Below are 18,561 nucleotides of genomic sequence, written 5' to 3' on the forward strand. Positions count from 1 at the left end.
AACACCCCTCTCCCTGCCATCGCCCTAAGACAGGATAACAGTAGGATCTATGTTTAGGCTTGCCTTGTAAAGTACCAAACAAAGAATTGCAGAAGGCAAGTGGTTATGCTGCTGAGTTGCACATATAAATGAGGAAGTTAACCGCTCTAATTGTCACGGATAATAAATGGTTGTGGTGGTGTTTTTAAAAAGATAGCATTCTAAAGTTTCAAATTAGATTTCTGCACCTTTCATTTATTGCTTCTCCCATATTTCTTCATTTATTTAGGAACAAAAAAGACTTTTGGAGCTGGGGATTACTGGTCCAGAGGGTCACGTTCTCAGTCATCCAGAAGAGGTAATATTAAGTAGGTCCCCATAGAATTACTGTCAACTCTACTCAGTAAAATAAAATTGGGAAATACCATTGAGGGTTAAATTCACACGTGAAATCTCTTTTGCCTGCCGAGCCACGTTCAGACTTCACAAAGCCTTCCAAAGTCCCCTTTTGATAAGAGAGGGATGCCCATGCTTAAGCACTGAATGTCACATGCAAGAGCATCATGCACTACAAATCATTGTAGAGCTACACCGTTTTTGAATAAAAACCAGTAAGTGTTTTGCTGCAGTGAAATTAGTATCAACATAGATAAGTTTAATGAAACTGTATCTTTCAGGGGTGGATTATAGGTTTTGCTCCAGATGTTGTTGGACTACAATTCCTATCAGTCTCAGCTAGCACAACTTAATGGTCGCAGACTTAGTTATAAGGGATGATACTCCACAACATCTGGAGGACACCATGACGACGATCCTGGTGTAGCTTATAGATTTTGACACTTGGTGCTTTTGCAATCTGTAATGAGACTAAAAGGATGGTCTGCGTGTCATTATATAAACAACACCACTTCTGCTGAGTTTTATTGTTCTGGATGGCACTCTTAGGTTGCTTGTTAGGCAGTAAACCCCCTTCAACCCACCAGGAGTTGCTTCTGAATAAACATGCATACTCTTTCATTTATGTATTTATTTATTTTAAAAACCACATTTGAGTCTCTTCCAGTAATAATTATTGCCTGATTGAATTATTCATGTATTTGAAATCAGTCAATATCAGAGGAGACATAATGCTACCTTCCCCACATTTCCCTGTAACTGCAGTTTCCCTGTAAGTGCAGTTGTGAGTGGGGTAGACTTATGAAGAACAAGTAGAACAATCCATCATAACTGAATCCTAGCAGTCCTAGCTGTTGTTTAAGCTCTAGGCAAGCTGCTTCAGATGAAGCAGACATTGTGAAGTAAGTATCTGACTGTCTTCATGCTTCCAAAGGTTGAAACGGAGGCCGTGTTCCGTGCCATTACAATAGCGAAACAAGCCAATTGCCCCTTATATGTCACAAAAGTCATGAGCAAGGGGGCTGCAGATGTCATCGCTCAAGCCAAGAGAAAAGGTAAGTCCTGTTTCACGCTTCCATACTGATGAGGACTTCCTGTCAAGTCAGCAGTGTTTGAACAGGGAAATTTAAATGCCCAGACATTTAAAATGATGGCACGTAGCAGACATTTTTCTCCAGGAGATCAAGCAAGGACCGCTTCAGAATATCTTTCAGGCATAAACTTGACATTCTTTCATGTCGTTTGAGTATCCTTGGAGGTGACAAACCTCTGAAAGTGTTGCAGACAACGTCCTGTCCTGCTGTCAGAAAATCTTTGGTTGCATTCAGAAGCCTTAAGGTTAAGAAATGTCATCTTCTGTGAAAGGTCTTTTGCACGGTCTTATCTTGAAAATTGCTCTTGAGACAGGTTTATCCCCAGTACTCTGTTCTCTTTCACAGTATCTAAACTGTATACCTGACATTCAACCACAGACACTGGAATTTACTAGCACAAGATTTTTTTTCAACATTTTGCCCCCATATTTTCGATTGGGAGCTGTGTACACACACACACACACACACACACACACACACACGCATATCTAAACACCAGTCTCATCTCAAGGGATTCTCAAGTTAAGACCAGGGAAGCCAAATTTCTAACATTTGAATATATGTGCAGATACAGCATGCTTGTTTGTTTCATATACATTTTTCTGCTTCCAAAGGGGTGTGCATATCACACATTTTTGTACCATAGCATGTTCCTGCTGGGGGGAGATGTGGGGCAGCTGCTTTTGATGGCAGCAATATGGATACTGCAGTGGTGGTGACTGTTGATTGTTTGTTCAGGCACAGTTGTGTATGGAGAGCCAATTACAGCCAGTCTTGCTACAGATGGCTCTCATTATTGGAGCAAGAACTGGGCCAAGGCTGCTGCCTTTGTGACATCTCCTCCCATTAGCCCAGATCCTACAACGCCTGATCATCTCACTTCCCTCTTAGCATGGTAAGTCCTCAAGGACAGAATGACCTTTCTCTGGAAACACCAAATAACAGACTGCAGCTCAAAGGTGATGGTTAGCATGAGAAGAGCTAGCGGCTCTCCTGGGATAAGAGTCCGGAAACCTCCTTATTTGGAGGTTCCCACTATGCCAATATTCCTTTCTCCATCTGGATTGCAACCATGGTGGAGAATGTCAGAGCTGCGGGCGTCTCTCCTCACCACAGATGCCACGAGCCTCTTGGAAGTTTTTATAGTCTTTATTTACAGTATTTACAATGGGGCATTAGCACATCGTTCATCCATCAGAGTCACTCAGTTCAGATCTCTGCTGAGGCCTGCTTTTGCCCCTCCAACAGCTCATAAAACGGTGAAGTCTCCCGTCCCATAGTTCTGCCCTTCTCTTTACCACAGGCCTTCTGGAGGGTAGTCATAAATTTCCCCCCTGATTCTGAGCCTGAGCTTAACCCCTGCATTCCCGGTGAACTTTCCATCTCCCCAGCCCTTTCTGGGCTTATTCCAACTGCCCTCTCCTCATTGCCTCCCTCCCCCTCAGGCACCTCGTCCACATCTTCCGCTCCCAGGCCCCCCTCCCTCTGGGGAACATGAGACCTCTGGTTCGTCCCTGACAGAGAATGTGTTCCTCTCATTTCCATATCATTTGCAGATGGAATTTTTTCTGGAAGCAAATAACCTGGGAATGAGCACTAAACTGGCGCAATATCCCACTACGGTTCCAGAAGTGGCTTTTGTGTCATATATAACTCAAGTGGAAATTAACAGTTAGGGGAAAGTTGTGAAAATGGAATAAACTGGAGCCTTTGAGTGGGACCTGGGAGGCCAGGGTTCGTGCCCCCGATCACCCATGAAGCTCCCTGGATAACACTGGGCCAGTCGCTGCCCTTGAAGCTACCCTACCTTACAGGGTTGTTGTGAGGATTCAATGGGGAGGGGGAGCCACTTGAGCTCTTGATAAGAAAAGTGAAATATATATGTACTACTCATACTGTTTATTTAAAAAAAGCAGTGTGGCTTTATATGTTTCTTTCCCCCCATACCGCGGCTGCTAGTCCTGCATTCCTGGCAACTTTTTCTACCTTTTGCAACGTGGCTGAGGTTAGGAGTCACTGAATAGATTGGCATCTCCCCTCTTCGCATGGAGGCCAAAACACAGCTTCTCCCACCCCCCTCCATTTTTTGTTTATAATTTAAGTCACTGTGACATTCATCTTGTCACTTTGTACTGTTGAAGTCAGTACAGTAAAAAATATGGCAGAGTCAAGGTTGATTATGAATATAAAGTTGACAGTCTTATTTCCTCTACTGCCTCTATTCACCTCTATTGTAACCTCTAAGGAGTGATTTTGAAAATCCACCAATTCTTTAAAGTTTTGTTAGCTGTTTGTTTCTTTTCAACTTGCAACAAATCAAAATCACCCCAGATTTTCAGACTCGGTAGGAAAATATTGGATAAATTGGCTTATGCAACCAGCAAAGAGCCCCCCCTCCATTTCACTCTTTGCTTGCCATTTGTTTTAATTAGTGGGGATCTTCAAGTGGTTGGCAGTGCTCACTGCACCTTCACCACAGCGCAGAAGGCCGTCGGAAAGGATAACTTCACCCTCATCCCAGAAGGAACAAATGGCATTGAAGAACGAATGTCGGTCATTTGGGAAAAGTGTGTGGTGAGTCAGTTCAGCAGAATCCAGTGTGCTCTGAAAAGCAAAGAATGCTGACATGGCTTGAAAGTGTTAGATATCTCACTGCATTGTATTGGCTAAACCAGCAGTTTGCAGTGTACCTAATTTGCACTACAGAAACACAAACAAAAACCCAGCTGCCCTTCAAAATTCACACTTCTCTGAACTTTGCAATGCAGTTCTTCAGCTGAGTAATGTGTACAAACATGCATACTCTAAAGTGTGCAAATAAATGCACATCTTAGTGAAAATAACCAAGAAAATGCACTATATTAGGGAGCATTGCTTTGCAAAAATGTGCACGTTAGGCAAAAATGCATATAAATTGCTTTGAGTGTTTGTTCTTTACAATCAAGCAATATATAAAAGTTATAAAATGAAATAAATATACAATGAGAAATTCACACTTCAATGCTGATAAATCTTCACGGGGACTTTAACAAACAAACAAACAGATGCAGAATTGTGCAGAATTGTGGAATTTAAGATTGAAAACAATGAGAAACGTGAGAGAAACGAAATGGAAAGATTTGCCCATCCCTAAATAAGTGGCCATTGCTTTGCTATCGTAACGAAAGAATCTATCATTTTAAGTGATATGGACTAGAGCAGCCTTTCTCAACCCGTGAGTCCCCAGATGTTGTTGGACTACAACTCCCATCACCCCTAGCTAGCAAGGCCAGAGCTCAGGGATGATGGGAGTTGTAATCCATCAACATCTGGGGACTCACAGGTTGAGAACCGCTGGACTAGAGGGACCTGTGGCCTTCCAGATATTGTTGGACTACAACACTCTTCATCCCTGACCATTGACTATGCCAAGTAGGGCTGATGGGAAACAGCTTCTGGAGGTCTGCAGCTTCTCCACCTCTGGGACAGAGTTCAGTGCTGAGTTTTATGAGCAGTCACCTCCTAATGCCATCAATAGGCATGTACCATGCCTACTGTCTATGTCACAGTAAGAATAGCTGTGTTGGATTGAACCACCTTGATCCACCTGGTTTAGCATCCTTTTTCCATCATTGGCCAGTTGGATTTTTCTGAGATGCTTACAAGCAGGACATGACAGTAGGCAGCCCTCCTTTTTCACTTGTTCCCAGTATCTTCAGTACTTCAAAGATAAGTAGTTTTTTTCTTCTTCTCATACAAGCTGCAGTATGAGTTACAAAGAAGCTCAGCAAGGGGGATAGATCTGGGATGAGATGACAGATTAAGGCCAGAGACTGTAATCTGTTTGCCTGAATTCAATACTTGTCAAATGAGCATGCTTTCCACACCCCAGTGGTCTATGGTTTTCAGATCTCTCTTTCTGAAATCCCTCTCTCCCTTCTTTCCCTCTTTCCCCCCATTTCCAGGCAACGGGGAAGATGGACGAAAATGAATTTGTAGCAGTGACCAGTACAAATCCAGCAAAGATTTTCAACTTCTACCCCAGGAAGGGACGGGTTGCTGTGGGTTCCGATGCTGACTTGGTGATTTGGAACCCAAAAGCTACAAAGATCATCTCTGCAAAAACTCACAACTTGGTAAAAGAAGAACTTGCTGCTTTTACTTTTCTTCAGCACATTAGAAGTTTCATCATTTATAATGTTGATCTAATAATTAGCTGTGATAAAATGTAATCCAGCTAAGGTTGCCAGCTTGTTTTCCAGCTTTGCCTTTAACTGTGGTTTGATCTGCAGGCATTAGCAGGTGCTCATGTTTATCTCCCAAGTGATGAAAAGTGTCACTTACAAAATGCTGCAGTTCAAACTATTATTAATGCTTGCAAGCAGGTGAGGTAGAGCATTTTTTCCCTAGTCAGCTGACACCCTTAGATCCATCAAAGATTGAACATTAAATTTCACAAATTTCAGTAGAGTTAGTAATGTGCTATGCAGCCAGATCCTATTTGTGTTTGCTTGCATGTAAGTTTCAGTAAGTGCCCTATGTATGCCTTGGAAGCTGTGCATGATCATTCAAAGCCACCTGGAGATTATGCACATTGACCAGGCCGTGGGTACCACTTCCTGTTTGTGTGCACATTTTCAGTTAGCATTTATGAACATTCCACATCCAACCTACCATGGTGACCCTCTGACACTTACCTTTTGATATAATTTATCTTGAAGCTGATCAAGAATCTCTTGTTGGTTTTGCCAGAATGTAGAGTACAACATATTCGAAGGAACAGAATGTCACGGTGTCCCTACGGTGGTGATAAGCCAAGGGAAGGTTGTGCTGGAAGATGGGAACCTCTTTGTCACCCAGGGCGTCGGCCGTTTCATCCCTCGAAAGACATTCCCTGATTTTGTTTACAAAAGGATAAAAGCAAGAAACAGGGTGAGAACATTTCTGTACATGAAACTCCTTCCTTCCCACTGCTGATGAAATGCTTCCTTGTCTCTTGGATGCAGTTGCAAAAACTGCTGATCGCAGGATCTGGAAAGAGCTGTTCAGTATGATCAGATCTACTGTGCAATATTTAAGCAGGTCTTTCTGGAATGTAGCTGTTAAGGCTTGAGAATGAAAACTGGCATATTTAGTAGCGGATTTTGATGGTTTTCGTATTGGGTGTTAAGCTTAGCTGATGGCTGAAAGTGAAAACTAGGTATGAGAGTTGGATTTCCTAAATGATTCCCTCTCACCTTATTGCTGCTTTCACCCTCATGCCGGACTTGCAGGGCCATAAGTGGATTGCAGCTGTGACCTGGAATCTCATATATAAGAGGGTTTTGAATAGTTAAGACAACTGATAAATCTCAGAGACAGAATTGGCACAGCTAGGCAGACATTTGGCCGGAGGCTGGGCATGTCAAAAAAAGTTCAGTCAGTGTTCAGCCAATGGGTCATAAACTGCCCTAGATATGTACAGACTGATCTAGGATAATCTGCATCCTCAAGTAGGAACTTCATGACAGTCAATGAATCCTCAGTTCCATGAGAAATACCTATACTTTAAAAAAAAAAAATCACTGTAGAATGATTGTATCTTGTAGCAAGTTCTCATCCTCTTCCGCTTCCTTTCAGGAGTCTAATCCTTCAAAATTCTAACAATCATTATCCCTTGAGGTAGCATAGATGAGAACTAGGTAAACCTTGTGGTACCCTCCACAAATGTTTCCTGCCTGTTGATCCTCACCAAGCTGTGTTCTTGCACACTTCCTCCTCTCCCTTTGCACCCGGCATGGGACAGGAGCCAGGAGTCCTTTCTCCTCTCCTGCCCTCAGCCGCTCAGTTGCTTACTTTCTCTTTTGTAGAAACCATAGCTCATGGTTGTGTTTGGGCCATTTTGTCCTCTAAACCAGTTTTGCAAACTACCTTCAAACTATGGTTTGCAATCCTGGTTGGAAAGGAAAGTGCAGACCATAGTTTGCCCATTTAGACGTAATGGTAGCATTCAGTAACTGAAGTGAAATGCATCAGTAGATGAGGGAGTTTGCAGGCACAAGGCTCATTCCTGCGGTGACCAATCATGGTTTGTCAAATGGTACTTCTTATGGACAGAGGTGGACAAAACGTACTCCTGCAGAATGGGACTGTGGCCCAGGAATGCCTTTAAGGGCAACTAACCAAGTTGCCTGCTACCACTCTTTGTAGGACTCTTTCACTCTGTCCCCAGCATGAGGGCCATGTGGTCAGGAATTATATTGAGCATACAATGTCAGTAGTTGCATTACTACTGAAATTTCAAGCATCATAATAAGCATGAACAAGTGTGGCCTCCAACAGAATGGTGCAGGGTATCCTCCCTCCTAAAAAACAGTGCTGTGGTGCAGGATTAGTCCTGGCAACCATTCCCCCCTCAAGCAGAACATTCTGCTCCTCCAGCCTCTGCTCTTTTAATCTATTTTTTTCCATTTTCACTCTATAAGCTGTGGCTACTGAGCAGGATTAGTCCTCATTGTGCTATTTTGTGGAGAAACTTTGCCCCCCCAGGAGGGCTTTATAAAAAAAAAAGTTTGTTCTGTGGCAAATCTGGGGTTCCCTGAGCATACTGATACCTCCCTCCTGTTTTTCAGTGACCTCATTTTGGCTGCAGCCTCATGGGCACCCAAACCCCTGAATTCACTGTTAGGAGCTGCAGTGTTATGAATGGAGCAGACAGGTCATCTCAGGCCCAGTTTGGATATTGCAACTTGCCCCCCCCCCATCCAATATTGATCAGGACTTCTGCATGGATTAGTTGACCCTTGTGGTCCCTTCAAACTCTACAATTCTATGATTCATTTAAACGTTACTTATTGTCAGAGTTGTCGTAGTTGACGTTATAGCAAACTGTTGCATGTACGTGGCATATGGTAAGGAGATAAATAGGTACCACTCCGGCAGGAAGGTAAACAGTGTTTCTGTGCGCTGCTCTAGTTTTGGTGTTGTGCCAGAAGCGGCTTAGTCATGCTGGCCACATGACCCAGAAAAACCATCTGCGGACAAACGCCAGCTCCCTCAGCCTGTAAAGCGAGATGAGCGCCGCAACCCCAGAGTCATCTGTGACTGGACTTAACTGTCAGGGGTCAGGGGTCCTTTACCTTTATCTTTAAGGAGCATTTGAACGCAGCTTCTTCTGTGTGCAATGCTGCCTTGGAGAAGACCTTTTAGTGGCCTGCATGAGTGAGTAGCAATGCCCCACCTGGTCCTTAGCTCCCTTTACATGCACAGTTGGGTGCTCACAATCTTCCAGCACACACCTACCTCTGGGTCTGTGGGAAGGTTGCCTGCAAGAGAGCAAGTTGGTTGGTGGTAGGAACCTTCAGTGTATGGAGTGGAAAGAAGTTGCTTCAGGGCCCTGGATGATACCCTTAACCTTCAGTAAATAAATGCTAAGATTTATGCACATTACCTACTTACTTGCTGGGTTGCCTGGAAAGTAGCTACCATTTTTTAATCCATAGGGAGCTATATATTGAGTCCTAGCTTTACCTGCCTCGTCAACCCTTTTCTTACTTTTTACACACATTTGGAAGGAGTGAAATGGGGTGGGGGGGGGAGGACGAACCACTCATAACTCTGTCAGATTCTAGCCGGAAACACTTACAAGTCCTGTAGGCTACCAATCAAACTGTGTTTGCGTTGTACGTGAAAGATGCAGCGCCCTCTGTCATTTTTAATTATCCCAGGAATGAAGTTCTCAACAAAACATACACTTCCATTTAGGCTGAGCTGGAGGTTTGCAAACTCACCCGTAATTGGGCTCCAAATAGGGCATTCAGTGATTGCTCGTGATGGTAATTCATTTGGGCAGTTGCCTTTGATACTCAAGGCGCTTATTCCGATTGTCTACATTCCCCTCCTTGCCCTCCTGTCTAACAATAACTTCCTGGAAAGCAAGCATTAACACAGAACGGAAGAGTATCAGAAGAGCCCTGCTGGATAATCTAGTCCGGCATCCTGTTGTTCAAGATGCCTGTGGGAAGCCCAAAAGTGGGACACGAGTACAATGACCCCTTCGTAGTTGTTCCCCAGCAACTGGCAGCATATTGCCATCATGACTCGTAGCTATGGAGAGCCTCCATGAATGTGTCTAACCTCCTTTTAAAGAGAAGTTCGCGGCCCTTGCCACTTCTTGTGATGAATTTTATAGCTTAACTGCGCATTATCATCGGCAGCACTATAAAATATGTCTATGTTTGTGTCAGTCTGGGTATATAACCATCTGCAATGTAAACAACGAAGCATAAATTCTTCTTCAAAATGCAAAACGCTTCCTCTTTAAAAGGTCTCTTGTGACAGCATTTCTGTGCCTATGCCCAAGGCCAAACCATTACTTACTTCTAGCTAACTTCTAGCATGTGTGAATGATACTCCTCAGAGGAAGAGTAGCTCTAGCTAACTTCTTGTAATAATGTTTTGTCTTGCTCCGTTGAGTTCTGTCCCATTACAAGGAGAAAGGGGGAGACAGCTGTACTGAGAACACCTGGTCAGGAGAAAATAATAATACCACTAACATTGTTTTAGTGACAACCATCAAACATTTGGTCATGAATATACCCCAACGAAAACCAGCAAACATGTCAACTGTTATTCTCCCTCTTACTTTTTTATAGCTTGCAGAAATTCATGGTGTTCCTCGTGGGCTTTATGACGGACCAGTTCACGATGTCATAGTAACTGCTAAAGCTGTGGCCCCAACTCCTACCTCAAGAATAGCTACCTGTTCAGGCAAAATACAGGTTCCTCCCATCCGTAACCTACATCAATCAGGCTTCAGCCTGTCTGGTAAGTTGATTTCTTTTTTTTAAGGGGGTGGTACAAAATAAACAGCAAATTCACTTGGATAAAGAGAATGCTGACTTAAAGGGAAGCTCCCGTTTTGTTGACACATTAACCTGAAGCCCAGATCTGGGTCACAACCTGAAGCCCATACCAGATTTATAGTACTGGTATCTGTACTAGAATTTAGGGGTTATGTTTTTTGCTGTTGCTACATGCTAGGCATGAAATAAGATTTGAATTAGTGACTGAACTGATGTGACTGCATCTTAAGCGCTTCATTTGGCATGGCTATGTGGCCTTTTAAGGTGGCCTGTTGCTGTTTTTATTAATCTCACACTTTGGTACCCAAGACTAAGGGCACCTGCAATGGTGCACAAGCACTTTATCTGCTGCAAGCTTATCTGCATTCTCTGTACTACGGTGGGGGCCTAGCAGTGCCTTTTCGTGGGCATGCGTCAAGGTCCAGTCACATCAGTGGGTTGCATGGTCAGTCTGTGGCCTAGTACTGTCACTTGGGTATGGACTTGCATCCTGTGGCTCCTGCCAGGTTGTTGGGCCCTAGTAACATGACACTCCAGTTTGTGGACCGTTACTCACTTTGCAAAATTCAATTTTTGAAGGCAAGTGCCTTGTTCAACGGGACGCGGTTGGCACTGTGGGTTAAACCACAGAGCCTAGGACTTGCTGATCAGAAGGTCGGTGGTTCGAATCCCCATGACAGGGTGAGCTCCCATTGCTCGGTCCCTGCTCCTGCCAACCTAGCAGTTTGAAAGCACGTCAAAGTGCAAGTAGATAAATAGGTACCGCTCCGGCGGGAAGGTAAACGGTGTTTCCGTGCGCTGCTCTGGTTTGCCAGAAGTGGCTTAGTCATGCTGGCCACATGACCCGGAAGCTGTACGCCGGCTCCCTCGGCCAATAAAGCGAGATGAGCACTGCAACCCCAGAGTCAGCCACGAATGGACCTAATTTACTTTTACCTTTACTTTTACCTTTACCTTGTTCAAAGGTTTTCCTTTGCACCTCATTGACTCAGGTGCTGTGCTGCTGTTGCCAAAAATAGCATTCATTGAATGGGAGCTTCATGCCTGCTTGGAGAATGTTTAAGACAGGGGTCGGCAAAGTTTTTGTGGCTTGGGCCGGTTCATGGTCCGGCAGACGCCGCGGTGGGCCGGAGTGTGTGCACACGCATGCACACATGCACAAATGCTATTTCTGGTGCTCCTTCCAGTGCAGAGGAGGCACGCGCAGCTTCCCATTGGCTGGCTGCAGGAGCTTCCTGCAGCCAATGGGAAGCCGGTTAGTGTCACGGAAGGCGGTCCCCGCTCTGCTCCATGCCAGTTTAGCATGGGAGCTGACCGAGCGGGCACCAGGGGTCCCCGAGTGGGCGGTGGGGGTCTATGGGCCAGTTAAACAACCCCCATGGGCCACTTCTGGCCAATGGGCCTTAGGTTGCCAACCCCTGGTTTAAGCCCCCTTTCCAATTGGGCTTGCTTACTAGCTTACTCGGAATGTACCACCCTTGGCGCGCAAGGGGTGGTACAAATGAAGCACTGGATGCAGCACTCCGTTGCCATGGTTGTATGACAACCATGAGAGGGTAGGAGAAGTCAGTGTCTCCTCCAGAAGGGCATCACTTAGCACTAAGAGAGGGAGGGAACAGGGTGGGGCTGCCCATTGCATGTTCCACACTTGGAGATCACCTATCACTCTTGGGCTTGGGACAAGGAAGGGGTCCTTGAATGTACATTTGTGATATGGAAGCAGCCGGATATGTGGGGTGAGGAAGTTTTTTCAGCCCAGGCCCACACCCTCTGGGGTCCACACACCAGAGTTGGATGGGGCAGGGCTGGAGGCAGAAGTGGGTAGAGTAATGAATGTAAATTTAAATTTTGTACAATAGCTTAGTTTCTCCACACACTTACACATCCCTCTCTATCCTCTGGGAAAATGAGAGGCATTGTCAGGGATACGTTATTGGCGGGCAAAAGTACTCAAGGAGGGAGCAAAGCAGGGTTAGTAGAGAATGTGGTCTGGGGAGATTCCTAAGGGCCAAGTGGGGAGGATGGGGGCTGCATTTGGCCCCTAGACTTGAGGTTCCCTGCCCTCTGGCTTAAGTAGCACTTGTTCATCTTGAAGATTAAAAGCCTGTGATTTGGACAAAAGAGGACCTTCAGTGGCAACCTCTATCACTGCCTAGATTTTAGAAAGTGTCTTACCTTTTAACCTCTGTGTGCTGCTTAGAGCATTTTGGGTGCTTCATAAGTCATAAACAGTAATAATATATTTCCTTTGATCAATGATGTCATTATTCATTCCAGCATGCTGTAATTATTTTGGATCACATTTTATTTTAACTCGATCCAAGTGTGAAACTCTAGAAGTGTTTAATCTTCTCTTAATCCTAAATGCTTAGCTATTAAGAGCTGTTCGAAAATACCTTTGGACATGGTCCAGACAGTTAAGTACTTTCAGACCTTATTAATTTCAATGGGGGAACTGAAGCGCAAACATAAATCTCATCCGCTGAAATTAACGTGCCTTTAGAAGTGCTTAGCGTCTGCCCCCTTCATTTCCTTATGTTCTTATAAAGGAGTATAAGATTTCCTATCTTTAGGAATTAGCATATTATGGTTCAGTTTTCAAATGGCATGATTCCAAGGATACATGGCAAAATTCTCCATGCTACTTTTCATGATAAATGATTGTGCAGTAATAAATGTAAAATAAAATAAAACATAATACAGTGGTACCTCAGGATGCGAACAGGATCCGTTCCGGAGCCCCATTCGCATCCTGAACAGAACATAAGACTGACAGTGTGTCTGCACGGGTCATGTTTCGCTGCTTCTGCGCATGCGCGTGACATCATTTTGACCGTCTGCGCATGCGTGAACGGCGAAACCCGGAAGTAACGTGCTCCATTACTTCTTGGTCGCCACGGAGCACAACCCGAAAGCGCTCAACCTGAAGCGTATTTATCCCGAGGTATGACTGTATAATTTATAATATAATTAATATAATATACAGTGGTACCTCGGGTTAAGTACTTAATTCATTCCGGAGGTCCGTTCTTAACCTGAAACTGTTCTTAAGCTGAAGCACCACTTTAGCTAATGGGACCTCCTGCTGCCACTGCACCGCTGGAGCACGGTTTCTGTTCTCATCCTGAAGCAAAGTTCTTAACCTGAGGTACTATTTCTGGGTTAGTGAAGTTTGTAACCTGAAGCGTATGTAACCCGAGGTACCACTGTAATTAATATATTATACTTGATTTACATGTACACATTCCATTTCTTGTGTCAGCATGAACAAATCTCCATAGAGATACTCTTTTAACAATCACGTGATGCTCGTAATAAGGCTGTGTTGTATTAATGAACGCATTTCTTGATTTACTTATTTGTAAGCATTCCATTGTGTGCCATTTTTCTTTTAGGATCTCAAGCCGATGACCATGTTGCAAGACGTACTGCACAGAAAATTATTGCTCCCCCGGGTGGACGCTCCAATATTACATCTCTGTCATAATGATTCAATATTTGATCCATATGCAGACATAACTGTGATTAGATCTGACTGGGCATGATCAGGCACATTCAGGCTGCAATCCTACACCCATTTACTTGAGTGTAAGCCCCATTGAACTTGATGAGAGTTACTTTGGAGTCGATGTGTGTAGGAGTGCACTGTCAAACACTTTTAAGTCCCATTGCTTGAATCATAGCCTACTGAAATCAGTGGCACTTGCCCTCTTTCCCCCCCCGCTGGGGCAGATAGTTTGTAGAAGTGCGTTTAACATTCCTTTAAAATTACTGTATCGTTAAAAGACTCTGCCTTGCCTACACTCTCCAAGCACCTCTTGCATTACAAACGGCGATCACTGAATCCGTGATCCTTAAGAAGAACCTTTTTAAAAGTGACCATGTGGATATTTAACACTGTCAAATTAAAGGGCTTGGATGGGAGTGCACATCCCAGGAATATGAAAACGATTTGCCTTCTTACTCAGGATAAAATTCCCCACCGTTTCTTCTTTCAGTGGAAAATGAGTGCACCCCTCCCCAGTGTATAGATTTTGTCAACTGTTTTAAATATATCCTCCAATTTTCAGCAAATCTCCAGAGACATGCATGTGACCTTCTAGAGAAGTACTTTTAAATTCTGTTCAGCTGAACTGCTAGTTGTGCGCTAAGTTACAACCAAGGCATACCTGAATACTTGTTTCAATTTTGAGGCTTTCTATCAATAATCTCTGCTCTTTCTACAAAAATAGTTTTTACTGGGAAGGAATCCTTGTGCTATTTTAACACAAGCAGCTTTATTTCCTTTCCTTTTTCTTTTATACTGACAACATGGAATACTCCCCTACCTTGCTCCTGTGCAGACATATTGCTTAAGCTGGATTTGTTTTGACCATGCTTAAGTGTTAAGCCATAGGTTAAGGACTGGCCACAAACTAGGAAGTAAAAGCAAAATTTGACATGGGTTTTTTAAACCTTGGTTTGAATCAATCGCAGTTGTGTGATCATTCCCATGTCAAACAAACCATGGTTGAGAGCATCTTCCCATCTTTACAACACCTCTGCTTGCAAGGTAGACAAGCAGGTTTCACTGATCTCTCTCTATACTTCCCCTTAGCTCACTGAGTCACAGGTTCACTGTGGGATCTTAACCAGAATTAAGGCAACAAACCATAGTTAGGTGTTATGTCTGCATGGGCCCTTGTGAGCCTCAAACTCACTGCCAACATCTTCCTGACCCATAGGACTCCTTCATCTGGTAGATTTCCATATGGAAACCACTGCTCTAAATTTTATAGCTGCAATTTCACCAGTAACCATAGTTCGAGCCACAAATGGCTTATGACTGACATTGATTGAAAATGTCTATAAGATCTCATTGGTAGATCCTTGAACATAATTTTAGGAACCATTGTCACTCAGTATCGTTGTGGCAGCATGGATATAAGAAATACAAGTGTGGTCTGATTGTTCATGAAATTAGGTGTCATAGTGTCACTTTAGAACTGGTATAAAACATGCATCTAGACTTTGAAATAATAATAATAAGATAGCTGAATTTCTGGAACCTGGACACAATTGTGTAAGTGCCAGTGCGTTTTTAGTCTTTTGTTAGTCTTGGATTTTTTAAAAACAAATTATTTATACAGGTGTTTTTTTCCAAGTACCAAGTGTAGACCTTCTAAATCAGAAAATAGGTGTATCTGGAGGTCAGCAGCACACCGTGAACTTTTTATAAAACTTATAACAGGTTTATTATATTTAAAGCTATGTACAGCGAAAGTGATCTTCTATATTCCATATCATTCCATAAAACTATGCTTGTGACTCGTTTACACAAAACGACTTGTTTTTGTTCAGTTTTGTTATTTACATTCAATAAAGTTTCTTCGAAATCAGCTAAATGATAAGCCAGATGAATGATTCTGACCTCTCTTCGTCTTCATATTGATTGGATTTAAGGTAACCTCTGCATAATTAGTATGATTCAACACCCGTTGAAATTAGGGGTGGACCAATTTGATGGGTCCTCGATTGCTGGTCTCTTTTATTTATATTTGGTACTGCTTTGGGGTTTTCCTCTGAAATGTTTTAATTTGTGACAATGAGGTAAAGAAAAATCAGGTTTCCCCATTACTGTCTTGGCATGATAGAAAGAAGAGTGGTATAGAGTCTGTCCCTGACCGCACAAATCAGCTGTGCAAAAAGGGGGGAGGGGATGGTTTTCTGCAGAAGATTTATCAAGCTATAAAAAGTGTCCTTAGACCAGTTTTTCCTGGAAGCACCCAGGAAACACAGGCAAAAGTATTCATCCCTTCGGAATGAGAACAACTGTTATCCGCCCCCATTTTGAATTGGCTTCATGATGTCATTACATAGCCAAGTGCTTTTGGGGGCAGTGCAACAATACAAAAAAATAATAATACCACTACCATCATGTTGACCATATTATTCCTGATTGGCTGGGCTCCTCATCAAGAAGGAAAAAGCACTTTAAAAATGCACTAAGTCAGCTACTGACCAAGGCTGCAAATAGCAGAGAGCGAGGGAAGTAAGGCAAAAGGGCAGCATTCGTTTTGCAGCTGAAGAAGCACTTGTGAAAAATTGGTGCCACACTATGTATACCAGAAAGGCGTGACATCCAGACTGAGAAAAGGAAACACCATTTTGCCATGTCAGTCATGTGCAGATAGGAATGTATCCTGCAACGGTAGCTGGAGGTCTACATGCAGTTCCTCAGCCCTGCCCATTAGCCAGGATAGCAGACATGTAGCCATTTAAAAAAGACAAAACCTGACAATCAGATGTTCAGGAGGGAAAGCTGGAAGACTAATTTCAGTCTCCCTGGCATTTCCTTGTCTGCCAAATTGCTGATCAGAGAGGCTCCAGATTCATTCTTCTTCTTTTTTGTAAATAATTTTTATTAATTTTCAATTAAAAACATCCCAGTTAATGACAAATTCAATCAAATTAAATCACAATACAAACATAAAGCCAAATTACATTCCAAATTAAAATTTCAGGGAAGAACTTCCCATGTTCTGGATGTCGAGAGCAATTATCTCACACATTTTTTTTCCTGCTTTCTTCTCTATTACGCCAGTTTCCAAATTCTGATGTTAACCTCTCAAAATATTTTCAGTCGTTGGTACAGAACTCCTATCATTTTAAACAAATCCATATGTCCATTCACCTGCCGGAACACAGTTTAATTACCGTATTTTTCGCCCTATAGGACGCACCGTCCCATAAGGCACACCTAGTTTTTTGGGGGGGAAATAAAGGGGGGGATTTATTTCCCCCCAGGCACGGGGCTGGGGCGGGGGAAGCCTGAGCTTCCCCTGACCCCAGCCCCCAGAACAGGCAACTCTCCGCAAGCTGCGGGAGCCCAGCGCCGGGCTCCCGCGCCTTGCAGAGAGCTGCACGAAGTCTGGGCGTGCTGAGCTCAGCATGCCCAGGCTTCAGCATGCAGGCAACTCTCCGGAAGCCATGCGCACCGACCCCTCTCGCTCTCCAGGCTTCAGCAAAAGCCTGCATTCGCCCCATAGGACGCACACACATTTCCCCTTCATTTTTGGAGGGGAAAAAGTGCGTCCTATAGGGCGAAAAATACGGTAAACTGAGGTTCCCGATTCATTCGTTTGTTTTTTAAGGAAAACGCACCATTGGTGGCTGGTGCCTATTGGCAAAAAGGCAGGGAGGTCAACAGTAGATGGAGCCAGAACCAGCCAACTATACTTTTGTCCTCATTCTCCTTCCTGCTGAATTCTGCAAAGGCAACATTCAGATCGAGGAGAAAGCAAACAGCCTGAAATGAACCATCCCCCTGGAGTGGTAAGTAAAGAGGAGAGCAGGCCTGGAGGAATCAGTTTTGAGCTGATCCCAGTAGAAATCTCAGGATGATAAAGTACAAAATGGTTCAAATTTATCTAGCGAGTGCCAACTAGCATCGCTTTTCGGAGTGGTGTGGGGCCCTTTCAAATCTGCTGTTAGTGAAAACATTCTACCTGAAATAGGTCCTTGCATATATATATATATATATATATATATATATATATGCGCGCAGCTGGAACGTTTTGGATAGTAAACAATATTATATGCCCTCATGGTATACCACTAAAAAATAACAGGCATGACTGAGTCCATTAATTTCAATGGATCTACTCCAAGTATGTGGGACATGGGTGGTGCTGTGGGTTAAACCACAGAGCCTAGGACTTGCCGATCAGAAGGTCGGCGGTTTGAATCCCCTCAACGGGGTGAGCTCCCTTTGCTCGGTCCTTGCTCCTGCCAACCTAGCAGTTCGAAAGCACGTCAAAGTGCAAGTAGATAAATAGGTACCGCTCCGACGGGAAGGTAAACGGTGTTTCCGTGCGCTGCTCTGGTTCGCCAGAAGCAGCTTAGTCATGCTGGCCACATGACCCGGAAGCTGTACGCCGGCTCCCGTGGCCAATAAAACGAGATGAGCGCCGCAACCCCAGAGTCGGCCACAACTGGACCTAATGGTCAGGGGTCCCTTTACCTTTACTCCAAGTATAATTTGGTTGGAGACAACCCTTTCTCTTTAAATGGTGTTCTCTCTCTCAGATCTCTGCAATTCCAAATAAACCCAAATGACGCACAGTGTTCTTTGACATGCTGAACATGTTTGCTGTTATGCGTTATGTACCAGCATGTCCTGCAATTGGGATTCAAGTGCTGTGCCTAAATGGTCGAAGGCTTTGTGAAAATTAAACGAAGCAGAAGATGTACTCATTCATATGGAAAGCATTTTGAGACCACCAGAACTA

General features: G+C 43.8%; 1 protein-coding gene across 2 annotated transcripts in view; it reads left to right on the forward strand.

The window, feature by feature from the left end:
* DPYSL4 (dihydropyrimidinase like 4) overlaps positions 1-15,669 on the forward strand; it is a 31,011-nt gene extending 15,342 nt beyond the window's left edge. For both annotated transcript variants that reach the window (XM_028729894.2, XM_028729895.2), the window contains exons 7-14: positions 269-337; positions 1,310-1,430; positions 2,208-2,364; positions 3,902-4,043; positions 5,414-5,584; positions 6,201-6,380; positions 10,082-10,253; positions 13,687-15,669. In XM_028729894.2, the coding sequence (XP_028585727.2) occupies positions 269-337; positions 1,310-1,430; positions 2,208-2,364; positions 3,902-4,043; positions 5,414-5,584; positions 6,201-6,380; positions 10,082-10,253; positions 13,687-13,778 (1,104 nt within the window). In that variant the 3' untranslated portion in view covers positions 13,779-15,669. The remainder of the gene's footprint in view (positions 1-268; positions 338-1,309; positions 1,431-2,207; positions 2,365-3,901; positions 4,044-5,413; positions 5,585-6,200; positions 6,381-10,081; positions 10,254-13,686) is intronic.
* The last annotated feature ends 2,892 nt before the right edge of the window (positions 15,670-18,561 follow it).

Source organism: Podarcis muralis, chromosome 6 (genome assembly GCF_964188315.1).
Source record: "Podarcis muralis chromosome 6, rPodMur119.hap1.1, whole genome shotgun sequence".
Lineage (NCBI taxonomy): Eukaryota > Metazoa > Chordata > Lepidosauria > Squamata > Lacertidae > Podarcis > Podarcis muralis.